This window comes from Anneissia japonica, unplaced genomic scaffold (genome assembly GCF_011630105.1).
Source record: "Anneissia japonica isolate Jap-2015-1 unplaced genomic scaffold, ASM1163010v1 scaffold277_len1293397_cov203, whole genome shotgun sequence".
Lineage (NCBI taxonomy): Eukaryota > Metazoa > Echinodermata > Crinoidea > Comatulida > Comatulidae > Anneissia > Anneissia japonica.
The window spans coordinates 832270-847041 of NW_022719460.1; the positions used below are offsets into that span (position 1 = coordinate 832270).

General features: G+C 31.1%; 1 protein-coding gene across 1 annotated transcript in view; it reads right to left on the minus strand.

Annotated features, from left to right (window-relative positions):
• LOC117110907 (RNA polymerase II degradation factor 1-like) overlaps positions 1-14772 on the minus strand; it is a 41350-nt gene that overhangs the window by 23232 nt on the left and 3346 nt on the right. Inside the window, exon 2 of the mRNA XM_033253730.1 lies at positions 13393-14369. Within this exon, the coding sequence (XP_033109621.1) occupies positions 13393-14369 (977 nt within the window). The remainder of the gene's footprint in view (positions 1-13392; positions 14370-14772) is intronic.

The window sequence follows — 14772 nt, forward strand, 5'->3', positions numbered from 1 at the left end:
GGGTGGGGAGGGGGAAGGGGTTTTAATTTTAGTTCTTATTTGGCTAAAGCCAAATACTGTATCACCCTTGTGTTGTTTGCTGATGCATTTGATGTTCAAAGTGAAATATATGACTGAGATTAATACAAACAATATCAACAATTTACTGGGGAAAAAAAATTATTAATTAAAAATAATTTTTTTTTTCAATACCAAAAAAAGACATGGGGTGAGTGTGATAAACTGATCTTTTTTTTAAAATTAGGCCTAGTATTCTGTAAACTTATTATTATTTAAGGACGTTTCTATTAGGTTTTTTTTTGAAAAAATAAACATAAAAGCGAAAAAAACCCCACTGAGGTGAGCTAAAGACTATTCAAAATAAAGCTCTAACTATAATACCCTCAAACAACTTATTTCCAGAGGTTTTGTCACTGGTAGGTGTGAAAAAAAAAAAAGAGAAGAGAACAGCAGAATATTCTGCCAAGTTGAAGCTATCAATATGTCACCCTGGCCTTAACCTTTGGGACAGACAGAAATTATAGAATGAGAGCTCAACCTAAAAACATATAACACAACATATGTCAATATAGTGAGATTGAGGTGACAATGTACAAAACTAGAATATTGGATGTTATCAATAATTCAAGTATGACAAAACATGTCAACTTGCACAGCAAGTAAGCAATGTGAAGCATTGGTTGTGTTGTAATTTATAATAGTGAACCTGCAACCATAGCAGTCCATATAGTATGTGCAATGAACGCATTAATTGTTTTGTTAATTAGTTAATTGTTAGTTCGTAAATTACCTGTCTGTTATATCCTCTTAGACCAATTGACCTATTAAGAATCTTAATCTATCTAATTGTTAAATTAAAGATGATTTATATAATTGCTACAGTATTTAACAGAAGTTTAAAATATGGTTATCAATAAATATAATAATCATATAAGTGAACTTTGTAAAATTGGTGTAATGAATATAAATAAAATATAAAAATACAAATAAGTAAAAAAATTGAAATGTATGTTGACTTGCAATCCGAAAATAAACAATTGAATATGGGAATACGATGAGTAATGTAAAAATAATTTGGCAATTGGGTAAACACATATATTTAAGACATCAATTAAGATTAAAAATAAATGAGATATCAGTAATCAATCATGACAACCATAATTTTTATCAACAACAAATGTTTTGTACTGAGGATTATATAGTGCATGTTTCATTATGCCTATAACTGCTTTACAAAGCATTACACCCCTACTAGCAGAATGGTATGGTCAAGAATAATCTGCTCTTGCAAACAGTACATGAAACCTACACTTCCCCCTTCCTCATTAAAAATAACAGTGTAATAAAGCATGAATCCTATGTCCCCTTCTCCACAATGTATGCAACATAGTTGGTGCAATGTTTCATAAAGTACTTAAACAAACGATACCAGAATGGATAACTGTAAACATAAGTTGACTATCCAGATCATATTTCCTACACCTGCTGCACCTTTTAAACTAAACTGCTCTCCACCTCTATACCCAAAACACCTTCACTTTCATTATAACATTACCAATCTAGTCCAGTCTAGGCTTGAACAAACTGGCCTACATCCTGAAAATCAGGCTACAGTATACACCTCATAGGAGGGGAAAGTTGAGCAATGTGGTATCTACTGGTTTTAACACCACTGGTGGGGGCCACTGCACTAATACTGTACAGGGTACTGTATATTCAAATCATCTACCGCCTAAATATAAGTAACTATTGAAAATAATAGCACTTAAGAATATTTTTTAATGTTTAATGTTACAATACTATTATAAAACACTAATATGTAATACACGTATCTGTATACAAACCATTGTTACTATACTAGTAAACAACTTACGTATTGGAGGCTATCACAACAATCTAGATTCAGTGCATGTTTAATCAATCCAGTAGTCCACGCAAAAAAAAAAAAGTGTTGACAATTCCGAGTGTTTTCCAGCAATTGAATAAAAACTAGTTAATTGTTCATTGTGCCCGAGATACATAAGCTGCTGCTGCTGCTACTGAATAGAGCAAGCAATCTAGCTAAACTATAGCTTTACTCTACAGCAAACACACAAGCCTGAGTAGTTGACTCATACAGAGTTCAGCCACAAACATGCAAAACAAGCCGACCGCACACACATTAACTGATAAATGTCTGGGGCAATTTATTTTCAAGGCAGTTAATATTTGCAGTTTGGAATAGAAAGAGGGCTTGGGATCAAGTAGGTTTTAATACAGTAATTTACTTTGCATTAAAGCTGTGGAAAAATTAAACAGTACTTTATTTATATCCAATGTTTTCACTATATCTTTATTATTGTCAACTATATATTTTATAGTTTATTTAGATGTGAATGAACTATTTATTTATTTAATAATAATGAAGTGTACCATCTGTCATAAAATCTGAAAACACCTGAAAAATTTAATCAGATTAATTTTTATGGACAGAGATCAAAACAAATAATTATTTGCTGATTTATTAAAACTACATTTTACTACAAAAATCTTGAAATTCGCTAGCTGCTAGCCAATTTAACAGTTTATAGTTAATGAATATTATAACAATATTATTTATGGGTACATTATGTGGTGGAAAAATAGTTTTTTCCATTCTGGAACTTAATTGAATGCTGAGGTTATTATTACACCATTTTAAAACAAATTCTTAATTCTGATTGGATGTTGTGTCCTAATCCAATTCATAATATACAATAACATATAATCAGAATAAGGAATTTGTTAAGACTGGTGTAACCATGGAGGTATAAAATTTTTATACCTCCATGGTGTAACTATAGTCATTAATTGAAATAATAGTATTATACAATTAAAATATTTAAATATTAAAGTGGTTTTTACATCATCACAAATAATAATCCATCTTTAAAATCTTTATATAACAATTGTAATATTTGTAACAAATTATGTTCTTATTATCATTATTATTTCCATTGTAGTAATCAGAGATTTTATTCTGACCAATGTATGGATGGGTCACTAGAGAGTTGGAAAATGGACATTTATAATAGCCGGTCCCACCAGTCAAAAGTAATCATCAAAAATTAATGATCTAGAAAGAACAGATGAATTTTTATATCACTTTTTTTCCCAGCCAGATCAGGTCATCCTTCATACAAAAATGCATTATTTCAATTTTACTTTAATATTTAAACTGAACTCAACCAAAAATGAATTATGTGTTGAAAAATCCATTTTTCCATTTTACTCCAATCCAAACTCATAAGGCACATTATATTATATGTCTCAAAATATCATAGCTACTGTATACTTCCATTTGTTAAACTTCAATTTGAATTGTATTTTTATATGATAAAAATTACAATAAAGTTCATCATTTTCTAAACCTTTACTCAATCACATAGACCTAACCAAAAAAAAGATGCCATGTTTTTTTTTTTACTGTATGTGTAAAGTTGCATGTAAATTGTAAACAAGTATATGTGGTTCCCTTATACTGCATACTTTGTGTAAAGTTGCACCCTAATAAATATATGCCTGCATACATGTTTTTAATCTTCATAATTTATATTTTAAAAGAAATTTAAAGAGAGAACATACTAAATGTGTTTCGATTTCAATTCTTAATGTAAATGTGTTTATACACTGGACGTGTATACTTGCACAGAATATGGATACAATAACTGTACACAAGATTTTATTCATTATGTATTGATCCTATATAATATAACAAAACAATAAAGCTTTCGGTACACTGTTGAATTATTTCATTATTGGTACTCGCTATGCAAGCTTTCAAGAATTATTTTGTATCGATCCAACCCACAAGGTTCATTTAATACACTTTAAATTTCTCTATGTTAATAATCATATTTTAAAATTCATATAATTTCTATGTTTAATGCCACCTTCTACCACAAGGCCTTTCTCCGTTAAAAGACAATGCCCTTTGTACGTGGATGAGAAGGCAAAACATTGGTCTGATTCCAGGATTGATCACACAATAAAATACACCAAGGCTTTGTCCAATTTTCAAGATATGCATAATAATGATAATAATAATAATTGGAATTTTAAATGCTTAAGGCAATGGTATGAAGACAGGATGGACATATGTCACAATGTAGGAAATAAAAAATAAGACTAGACTTAATTGTGTACAAACTATTAGGAGGTATACTCTACTATCGTGACACAGGATATCAATCAACAAGGATTTATTTTATGTTATCATTTTTTTATTCACAGTAGGGTTCTCTACTCAAACTATTCCCCAACGTTCGCTCGAACAATTATAATTTTTTGTTTAATCCATCGATTGTATAACATGCATACATCAACGCTAATATAATCAGTGGCCAAACCACAGAGCTGTTATTTAGCAATGCTTAGCCTTTCCAAATGAGAGTTCGTTGGTCAGGGTATATAGCTATCCAGGATGTTGAACTTGCCAATTTGGCTCGTTGTTCAAGTTTATTGGCAAAAGATACACTGATGTTCTACTGTATTACAAAACACCAACACAATGCTACAGGACAATTCAATTATAAGTATAAACTCTTCTTTGAAATACCCTATGTTGAAATACTGCTGTTTTTTTGAAAACTATTAAACAATAAATTAATTAATTACATTACACTGTAATAGAAAAAAATATATTCTGAAAAACAAAAATCTTATGGACAAATGTTTATAAATCTTGAACACAAAAATATAATTTATGTGCATTATACTTTATTATACAGCCATTTTCCATTCTGAAGGAATGAATAATCTGAATAACTATGGATCTTGAAATCTTCTAAGAAATGACCTTCAAAAATAAAGTAATTTGCCATAAGTAAAATATCATTGTTAAATGGGAGGAATAAATCTGAGAAAATCAGAGATGAAATAATATTTAGTTTAATACTGGCTATATATTTTTTTAGTATTCTTTATTTAGTAATCATGTTTTAGATGTGATAATGATTAGAATAATATCTAGTAGCATTGTACTCTGAGGAAAAGAAAACAGGAAATTGTAGTTAAAATCACAACCACAGGTATTTTTAAGTTCATTGGTTGTTGTAGAAATATGCTGATTTACAGTACATCAACTCTATATGACTTCAACATTGTTAAGCTCATAAACTAAAAATAAATCAATTGAATATTTAAACTGTTTACTTAGTGTAAGTTATTGTCTTTCCATGGAAAGTATATTTTTGAAAACTTCCTTGCCTATTAAACAGAAGCATAATATATTCCTATACTGTATGCATCATTGCACACACTGTTAAATATGCTGGTAATCAATTTAAGGACAGTTAAGAGTCCTTAAATAGCTGAAAACAGATTTTTTTTTTAAATTTCTGTCTCAATTAAAAATGATAACTCTAGTTGATCTTTTAATTGTGCAATTCAATATTTTAATTGAATTTTTGAGTTTTCATAATTTATAATTAAAATTAAAGACTAAATTTATATCTGCAGAACTTTTAGGAATATATTTAGTTGAAACATCCGATTTTTAATAGTTGATTAAAAATTACATATTGAATCTTGGATCTAGTCTCTATTTTAGTGTTGCATTTCTTGTATGCACAATTTGTTAATTACATATAAAAATCATATTTTATAAAGCTATGAAAACAAGTTTCACTAAAAATTGTTGATGACCTCAAAATATAATAATCAACCAAATAGAAAAGCTGAACAAAAAAAACTGAAAGCACTTTCTAGTAGCTAACGTATCTAATTCATCAATATATGTTACATCAATGAATTATACACTGTTCAATTTCGATGTTGGCAACTTGCCAAATTGATAAAAATTGCAAGCTGTAGGATACGATGCTAAGTTAAACGCATGACAGTGGCGTAGCAAGGACTTGTGCGTTTTATCATTCAATGCCATTTCCGTAAATGCTTGCAACGTTAAAGACTTTTCCATAGTATTATCCTACAATAACTATGGCGCTCCAACCTGGGGGTCAATTATGCGATCATGTAATCTTCTGTAGCTGACCTCTGACCCAGAGATTCAGCTGAAAAATCTATCCAATCATAATGAGTTCCTTAAGTCTGGCCTTGAATCTATTGCATATTCTGAACTAGTCTTCACAGCTCCAGGCAGTTGAACCTGCATTGAGCTGTCAAAGAGTCTAATGTTCTGTTTTGCAATCAGAATATATTCTAACACAACTGAATTAACAGATTCCTAAACTTACCAGATATTACTCAATAAAACTGCTAGTTTTTTTTTAAGGAAAAATATTAATTTAATCTAAAAACTAACTGGTTGAATGTATACATATTTGAGCCTTTAATGGAAGTGTATCTAACCTACCTATTCGACACTCCTTAAAAAAATATATATTATATTTCTTCATCTAGCTTCATCCTTTTTACTTTTATTTAAAATCAATAATAATTTGTGTCTTGGCATAGTCAGGTACCAAAAAAAAAAGAACAACAATGGTTGCAACATTAAGACTCTAAATTACTCATTTCATGTGTCTCTTTTTCTCTTATTAGTATTTTTGTTTGTTGCTTTTGTTAGTTGGCATGTCAACTGCCAATGAACGTAAAGGCTGGAAAACATTGTTGACTGACAATGACAATAATTATTGAATTGCAGAGCAGGTAAAGAAATTAATTATGAGACTCAATATGGGAGCCGATTAAGAAAGCAAGAATGTGTAGTGTTCATTGATTTTTCTGTGTGCTATTTGATGTTTGGCACACAACACTGGTTTTTTTTTTGTTTTTTTTTTTGCTTTGCTTCCTTCCATTGTGAATAAAAATTATTGAACTGAACTATAAATATAGCCTTATAGAAGAGCATCTATTAATATTATTTGGTCCGTTTTTACCACTAGGTGTAATAAAGGTTATTTTACAATGGAACTTAATTAGTTCTTCCCTTTGACTTCAGCAAATATACTAATTAAGTATTTTGTCTGCATCATGCATATCATGCATGTTACTACAAACAAGGGATACATTTTGCATTTTAAATCCCTTAATGTCTTCATGCACTGAACTCAACCAGTCAATATTAGTTTGTACTTGGACTTGACCAATTACAATATCTGGAATATGTATTCAACTTGCTAAACAATGACTTGACCATTTACTATATTAAATATCGAATATAATTTTAATGACCAGCGAGTTATACTTTTTTACTGACGATAGATGACAAGCAATGCATCAACAGTGACCAATAACTCTAGTGCTACCGCCTGTGAATATCAAAGCTTATAAAGTGACAATCATGTGACCCCTAACTGACCAATGAGAATATCCATTTTGAAATTAAAAGAAATATATTCATTGGTAATAATGAGTACTATTCACACATTTTAGTAATTAACTGTCAAAATTCATTTGTAATGCACTGTTTGAGAGATTCAAGTAAAAATTTAAGTTAACTTTGATAGATCTTTCATTTTGTTTCTATGAACAAAGGATTATACTATTATTATTATTATTTTGTGACTATAAGTTATCATTATCAAAATGATTACAAGTATGTACATTAAAAAGGTAATTATATAAAATTTCTGATTGATGAAAATTCAGTAATTTCTGCTTTTTTTTTTTTGCCTCCTTAAATAAAAGCAGTCTGTGTAATATTGTTCCAACGATTTTACACAAATCCAAATACTGAATGGTGAAGATGGCATGACCATAACCTTAAACTTCAGTCCAATTGCCTTATTGCAATAAGGTATGTTGCAAAAGGATAAGAAGAAACATTTCTTTACTTAGCATTACATCTAAATTTGTAACTTAGTCTTAATGTTAAATATTATTATTTTTTTAAATAGTTGTCATATACAACTAGTCATGGGTAATTAGTACCCAGATACCTAGCAGAAACCATGATTTACAAAAACTTTAAGGCTATACAATGCATGCAACACAAAATTAACTTTGCTTTGCCTTGAATTAACCTTATCATACAAATACTATTTAGAGATTGATACACAAAATACTAATGAATACTGGCAAGAAGACTAGAAAACTCATTGGTTGTCAAAGTGCAAGTACTCTGTGGTCGATTTTGGTAGGATGTACTAAATATCAATTTAAATTTCCTCACTAGGAAGGAATTGAAACACGTTTTTCCAGAAATAAATTAAGTTTCCAAATAAGGGAAAAAAGACTGAGGAAAGAGGGGTAACTGGGTAATTTAATCATATCTAAATGATTAACGACATGGGCATCAAATGAGAGAATACCACATTTGCAAAATAAAAAATATTTAATATTATTGATATAAATTATTATGGAGAGAAAAATTGTAATTTATTTCCAGAAATATTGAAGTATTTTACTTATGTAAGCACAAATATGTTAATACATACAGAAAAACATATATCGTAAGTAAAATAAAAATGATAATGAAAATACTATAGATTAATTGAAGGATAACTTAATTGGATTAATACTGTAATTATAAATTAATTGACCAAATTACTATATTTGGTTGATATATTAATTGATTAATTTGAATGCCTGATTTATATATCAAATAAATGATTGATAGAACAGCAATATATGGATTTTTAATATTTATTTTCCTGTATTTTCTTCCAGTCGAGGAGAATTCAGGCCTGTAACTTCCTCACATTTCTTCTGGTTTCGTAAGAGTTGCTTAGTAAAATTGTAGCTTTATAATTCTGAATTCAATAATAGGCATTTGTAAACACATTAATTAACAGAGTACCTCATAGAAACCAGCTATAACTTATCAAAATGCCATTTAATATGTCATTAAGTCTTTTGCAAGTGTGGTTACAATTTGTAAAGTACCTGGGCTGATAATGCAACCAAGTACAATGTCCTTGATCAGTAAGCTGCCCTCTTTGGGCCACTGCCCACTTAAACCGCACATCTAATCAAAATAAACACAAAAATACAAATTGATATAAATACACTGATTTTTTTCTAAACGACACTCATATTCTAATAACAACCAACAGAAAGGATAAACTGATTGGAAAATATTCATTTCACTTCATGTGTTTACAGTTTATTTTTTATTACGTGACTAACGGCATGAGTGTTTCTTTTAGTCTGATTTGGTCGCTGGAGTATTTTGGTAATATGAATCTCACTTAGAGGTATGCACTTTTGAAATATAACCTCGATGAACACGGTGTCCACTATCAACTTGCAACTAACCTACCAGAAACATTCTTCCCGTCTAGATTTCCTAAACTAAACCATAAAATACATGATGAGGAAGAATTGTACAGGTATTAAAAAAAAGCAACAAAGTAAATAAGTAACTTGCCTTGTAATATCTAACCAAGCATACTGTTTATGTGGTTACACAACAGACATTCTACACACAACTTTCAAGCATGCTTCTCTTTACAAGTGAACCTCCTCTATGCTTCAAGGTCAAACCCAACTCCCTAGCAAGTTATGCAAGCCATTTTTGACACGACTCCCTAGCTTGCTTAATTTCAATGCATATCCTTAAATAATAGGTTATGATTTTACACTGTAGAGAAGATTGAAGATTGAATTTCTTTAGCCTGGCCTACTTCATAATGCTTATCAAAGCAGCAAGACAATGAATACTAAGTTGTCTACATAAAAGTAGCAATATAATAACTAGCTAAACACCAATCTTTCTAAAATACAGTCAAGTAAATCTGAACTTCGAAGGTCATATCACATCTGTGCCAAATTTCAGTCATAAAACTATTTGTACTTTCTCACACAATAGCACAATCATACATATCACAGACCTTACTGTATTTTATTATACAGGATCTGTACTTTTAAATACAGAGTAGAAACATAGCCATTTATCTTTAGAGAATTTAAAAAAATTATTATCTCTTTGCCATAATAACATCAATGCTTATTTGTTGAATTTTCTTTAAAAATTTACGGTTAAATCTGGAAATTAATTTGTTTCTCATCCCTGACTATTTCTTTTGTTGCCACTTTTTTTGTTACCACACTGTAGCTTTTTTTCCCCGTGCCGCACCTTTAGGCTGCTATGATAAAGAGGAAACAATCATTAAGAAACAGTAGGTAGCAGTAGCATTTACGAGGAGGAAATGGGAATTCCGAACTAAGCAATGCGCATGTGGCAGTTACCAAAAAACGTCCGCAAATTAGCTATAAAAACACAGTGAGCATGTACTTGGAAATGCTAAGCAGCCAGTGAGCATGTGCAATGAGTAAGTAACGTTATCAAGCCATGTCAAGCATGCGCAGTTATCAAAAAGACATCTCAGGAACCATCTGCGATGAGGGTATCAGTTACCAATAAAATTTCGCAGAAACCAAACAGCGTCTGCGAAGAGGGTAGGTATGAAATAGAAATGGGAAAAATCGAACAGTAATGCAACAATTGAGCATACGCAATTCAGCTAAAGCAATCAGGTTATGGATGGAAAATAATAAGAACTCAGGTCGAAAAGCCTTTTTTTGTGGCTATTTTTACATTTCATCAGGGTTCGTGAAGGAGAATTGTAATTAAATTATTACAAACAAAAGTTTTAAGAGATAGATGAGGTGCTTTATAATTATATAATCATTTAATGAAATGTGCCCACTAGAAATCTAATAGACAACAAAGGGATCATGAATTTTAAGTTGCTGGTTGACGATATTCTGTACCCATCAATCAATCATTCGTCTGTCTGTCACTTATATTAAAAAGCTCTCAATGATACAATCAAAACACCCAATAATACTTTCACAGATTAAAAAAAAAACAGGTTTTCGTTAATTTAGAAATGTTTTACTACAAAAAATTCTTTTAAACAATAAAAATGATTATTAACCAATACTAAAGTTTTAAGTAAATAATATAATATAACATTCATAAATTTTTAATTTAAATTTTCAATTGAGAGCTAATAACTATAATAAATATAACTGGATTGCTTTCTATACAAAGAAGAAATTCAAATATTGAATTATATTTCTCAAGAGTGTCTTTTCAATAATTACAGAGTGTATATCTCATAAGTATAGGATTAAATATAAAACAATTTATTAACAAAACTGAGAATTGTTTTCTGTCATAATATTTAATAAATTAAAGACACTTCTCATGTGATTAGAAAGTTATATACTATAGAGGGCAGTAAAGCTATCAAATGTAATATTTTCTAACAAAGCATCCAATTGGCTGAAGTTGGGAATCACATGTTATGGTGTGATGCAGACAGACAATGGGAAATTAACAATAGACTTGAACCACAGATTGAATAGTCTGAACATTCGAATAGTTTACCAACAAAAGAGAAGATAAATCGGTTGTTATTAAAATATTTTTGATTGGCAGTCTCATATTAATAATATTTTGTGAATTTCTAAATATTAAAAAATTAGACTTTTTATGGTACAATCGACCTTCCCATTTACGAACTTCTCAAATCTCATTTACGAACCTTCTATTTTACGAACACTCGGCCGATGACGTCATCGCTAGATTTATTCATCTTATTTATGCTATTTTTATTTATTTTAAGAAAAAAGAATTACAAAGGTCATTAAAAATTGCATTATAGTACTAGTTATACAGTCATTCCATAAATACATCATACTACTTTAGGCTTAGAAAAGTCAAATCAATACATAATGTAAAATAATCAAACTAGGCGAAATTCAGGCAGGCAGTGCATGCTGCTAGGCCTACCTTGTCTGGGCTAAGGGCAAGGCTGGGCAGCCTATACCAGGGGGGCCTACCCTACTCTGTCTATGGTTAACTATGGTCTAAATGCACTGTAAATCAAATCAGCTAGTCCGAGTATAAATGTATGGTAACATCAACCTTTTATCCTTTTAAGAATAAATCAATAAGCATCTGTATTAATTATTTGTTTTTCACTGTCAAAAAAAACAAAACGATTAGCAAGCTGCTCTATTTTTAGAAGATGACATCAGCAATTACCCATCATTCAATGCTACAGGTACCAAAACCACATGTTTGGAAGTCAGGAAGGTCGAAAAAATAGGAACAGTTTCTTTTTTTAATTTATACAAAAATACCTTGACTTAAATAAATAATAAGCCCAGTGCTTTTTTATACAAATTATATCAATGTTTGTTGACTAATTTGCTATAAATTACGACAGAGGCCTAGCTATAGTTAGTAGAGAGCTGCTGCTAGGCCCAGCTAAACCACCACACTGTATGTTGAATAGTCAGCCTATAGTGACATGGAAGATTAGGTAGATCTATCCATGGAACGATTTCCTTAGCCTATTATGAATCGATAGTTATTATATTAGTTTGTCTTGCATTAACATTTAATTGATTCTTCAACGATTTCTATAAATGTTTACTGAACACTTAAATGCAAAATTAAACCTAGATATTGGTAGGCAGGCCTAGTTATAGGCTACAAATTGGCGTTTTTAAACTTGAGGGCGCTATTCTTACGAACTTCTCATTTACGAATTTTCTCAATTACGAACTGCTTTCAGCCCAAGGTGTACGTAAATGGGAAGGTCGACTGTATGTACATTAATAATAAGCCATCTATCTTGTAGTTTCCATTACCCCGACTATATTATTACAATGCTTTAGCTTAGTGTAATTCTCAACCTGAGGTCCGTGGATCACTTAGGTGTCTGTGAAAAATAATTGGGAGTTCGCCAAGCCAAAAGGGTCTTTTATTTTCCTTGTCTTATAACAGTGTGATATACATCTAACTGCTAATCATTAGAAGCTAATCAATATGGAATATCTTGATGTTATATTTTTGTAGTAAATCATCATCATCTATAGTGTTGTCCTACTAGTCTTATATCAACAATGGATATAAGACTAGTCCTAAGAAGGTCACCAAATGCAGAAAGTTTGGGAACCACAGATTTTATACTCAGCTTCATTTTTATAGAGCATCATTATAGGAACATTTTTAACTACAGAGGGCGACATTGAGAAATAAAAACCTGTGACTTCTAAAAAGAAATTTACATTCCTTTCCATAGTATTTTCCATAATATTAAGGGGAATAACACTGATGAAATGATCCAAAATAGTGATTAGTTAGTTTGGTCTTGGAAACTTCAAACAATTAAAACTCTATACTGTACCTGTATATCAGTAACTTTTGGTTTGTAAAATTCTTCCCAAAGAGATACATAACATTGAATGACATGAATACTATACTAAAGATTTTTTAATTATGTTTAAATTATTTTTCTATCCTTTTTTAATTTTATTTTTAAGATGTTTACTTGGTTCTACAATAACATTAACATCAGTTAAAATGTAATAAACGTATTATAATTCAATTACGGTGTGTGACTAAAAATAAATAAAACTTGTTTATGAGCGATTTCATTACAAACAATTCTAACACCAAGGATAACCCACGAAAGTATAAAAGGAAAAATTATAAACTATGTTTCTTACCGCATTCATTGAGTAATTATTGTTGACTTGCATTGGTACTGGGCCTCGTAGTGGTGCCACTTGGTTTGGTGGAACAACTCCGACATTATGTGGCGGTACACTGTTATTTCCAACCATTCCTGGTTGCCACGGTTGGTTCATGCTTGTTGACGGGGGCGTTCTGTTATTTCGGTTGGCACCTGATTTTTTAAACGATGATGGGGATTTTGAGCCATTGTTTTTCTTGTTCTCAGTTGATGTCTTTTGTTTAGGGCCAGAGCTAGGCAGTCTCTGGGGACTGTCCGCCTTCTTTGGCTGTGGCGCTACACGGTTCAGTGAAGTCTGTTGTGGCATCCCACCTGGAAATTGCCCCTGAGTCTTGATATTCAAATTAGGAACCGGTATTGTACTATCTGCAGGCGGTAAAAGTTCTGCTTCATTAAATTCTTTGAGGACATCGCTTATCAAATTTGATTGATTGGAGATAAGGTCGTTGGAAAGACTGCTGGCAGCTTCTATCAACTTCTGAACGATCGCATGATGTTCAGCTTCATCAGTCGGATTTGAGATAAAGTCTAAATCAAATGGTTGCGGAACCTGCCCAGGTGTTGTTGTCGTGGACACTGTTGGACTAGTTGTCAAGCTTTCTTTACTGACATTCTCTCCATTGTCGTTTGCATCAGTTTCCATTAGAAGTCTTTGAAGAAGAACATTCTTCTTTTTCTGTGCTTTACCATTTTCTTCTGTGTCTGACGATTCACTCTTAGTGCGCTCTATAACAGAGCTGGATGTTGACACAATACTACTGGCTACAAAACCTTTCTGATTAACAGGAAGCTTTCCACTTCCAAAGCATTTTGTGCGATCCCCATCCAACAACTTGGCTAAGAGTTGGTTCTCACTTGCCTCCAACTGCAGCTTCTCATCCTCTTTTAGTTGCATCCTGCTCTGGTTGGTAGATAAACTTGAAGGTTTACATGAATCTATAGCTACATCATCTGAAAGAAGAAACAAAAATAGGTATCACAGCAGAGGTTTCAAGCATAAAAAAAACCATGTTTATCTTGATCATTGTTCATCATTATCGCTTATCATCAATTATGTTGTTATAATTGACTAATACGTTGAAGAACGTTAATCAAACGTTGCCTCATTGCGGCTTGTAAGTGTTGTGTCATGAATTCAGACCAAAGTTATATATAAATGAAGCCATCACTATGTTTAAGATTATGAATAACCTTGCACATCATTATTTATCTAACAGATTTGTCTTTAAAAATAATTACTATGATACAAGAACTAAACTAGAATTAATGTTGCCAAAACCAAAATAGTAGAGCGGCTAAGGAGAAAAATCATGCATTTCTTGAAGAAAGCATGAAACTTCCCACAGTGATATTA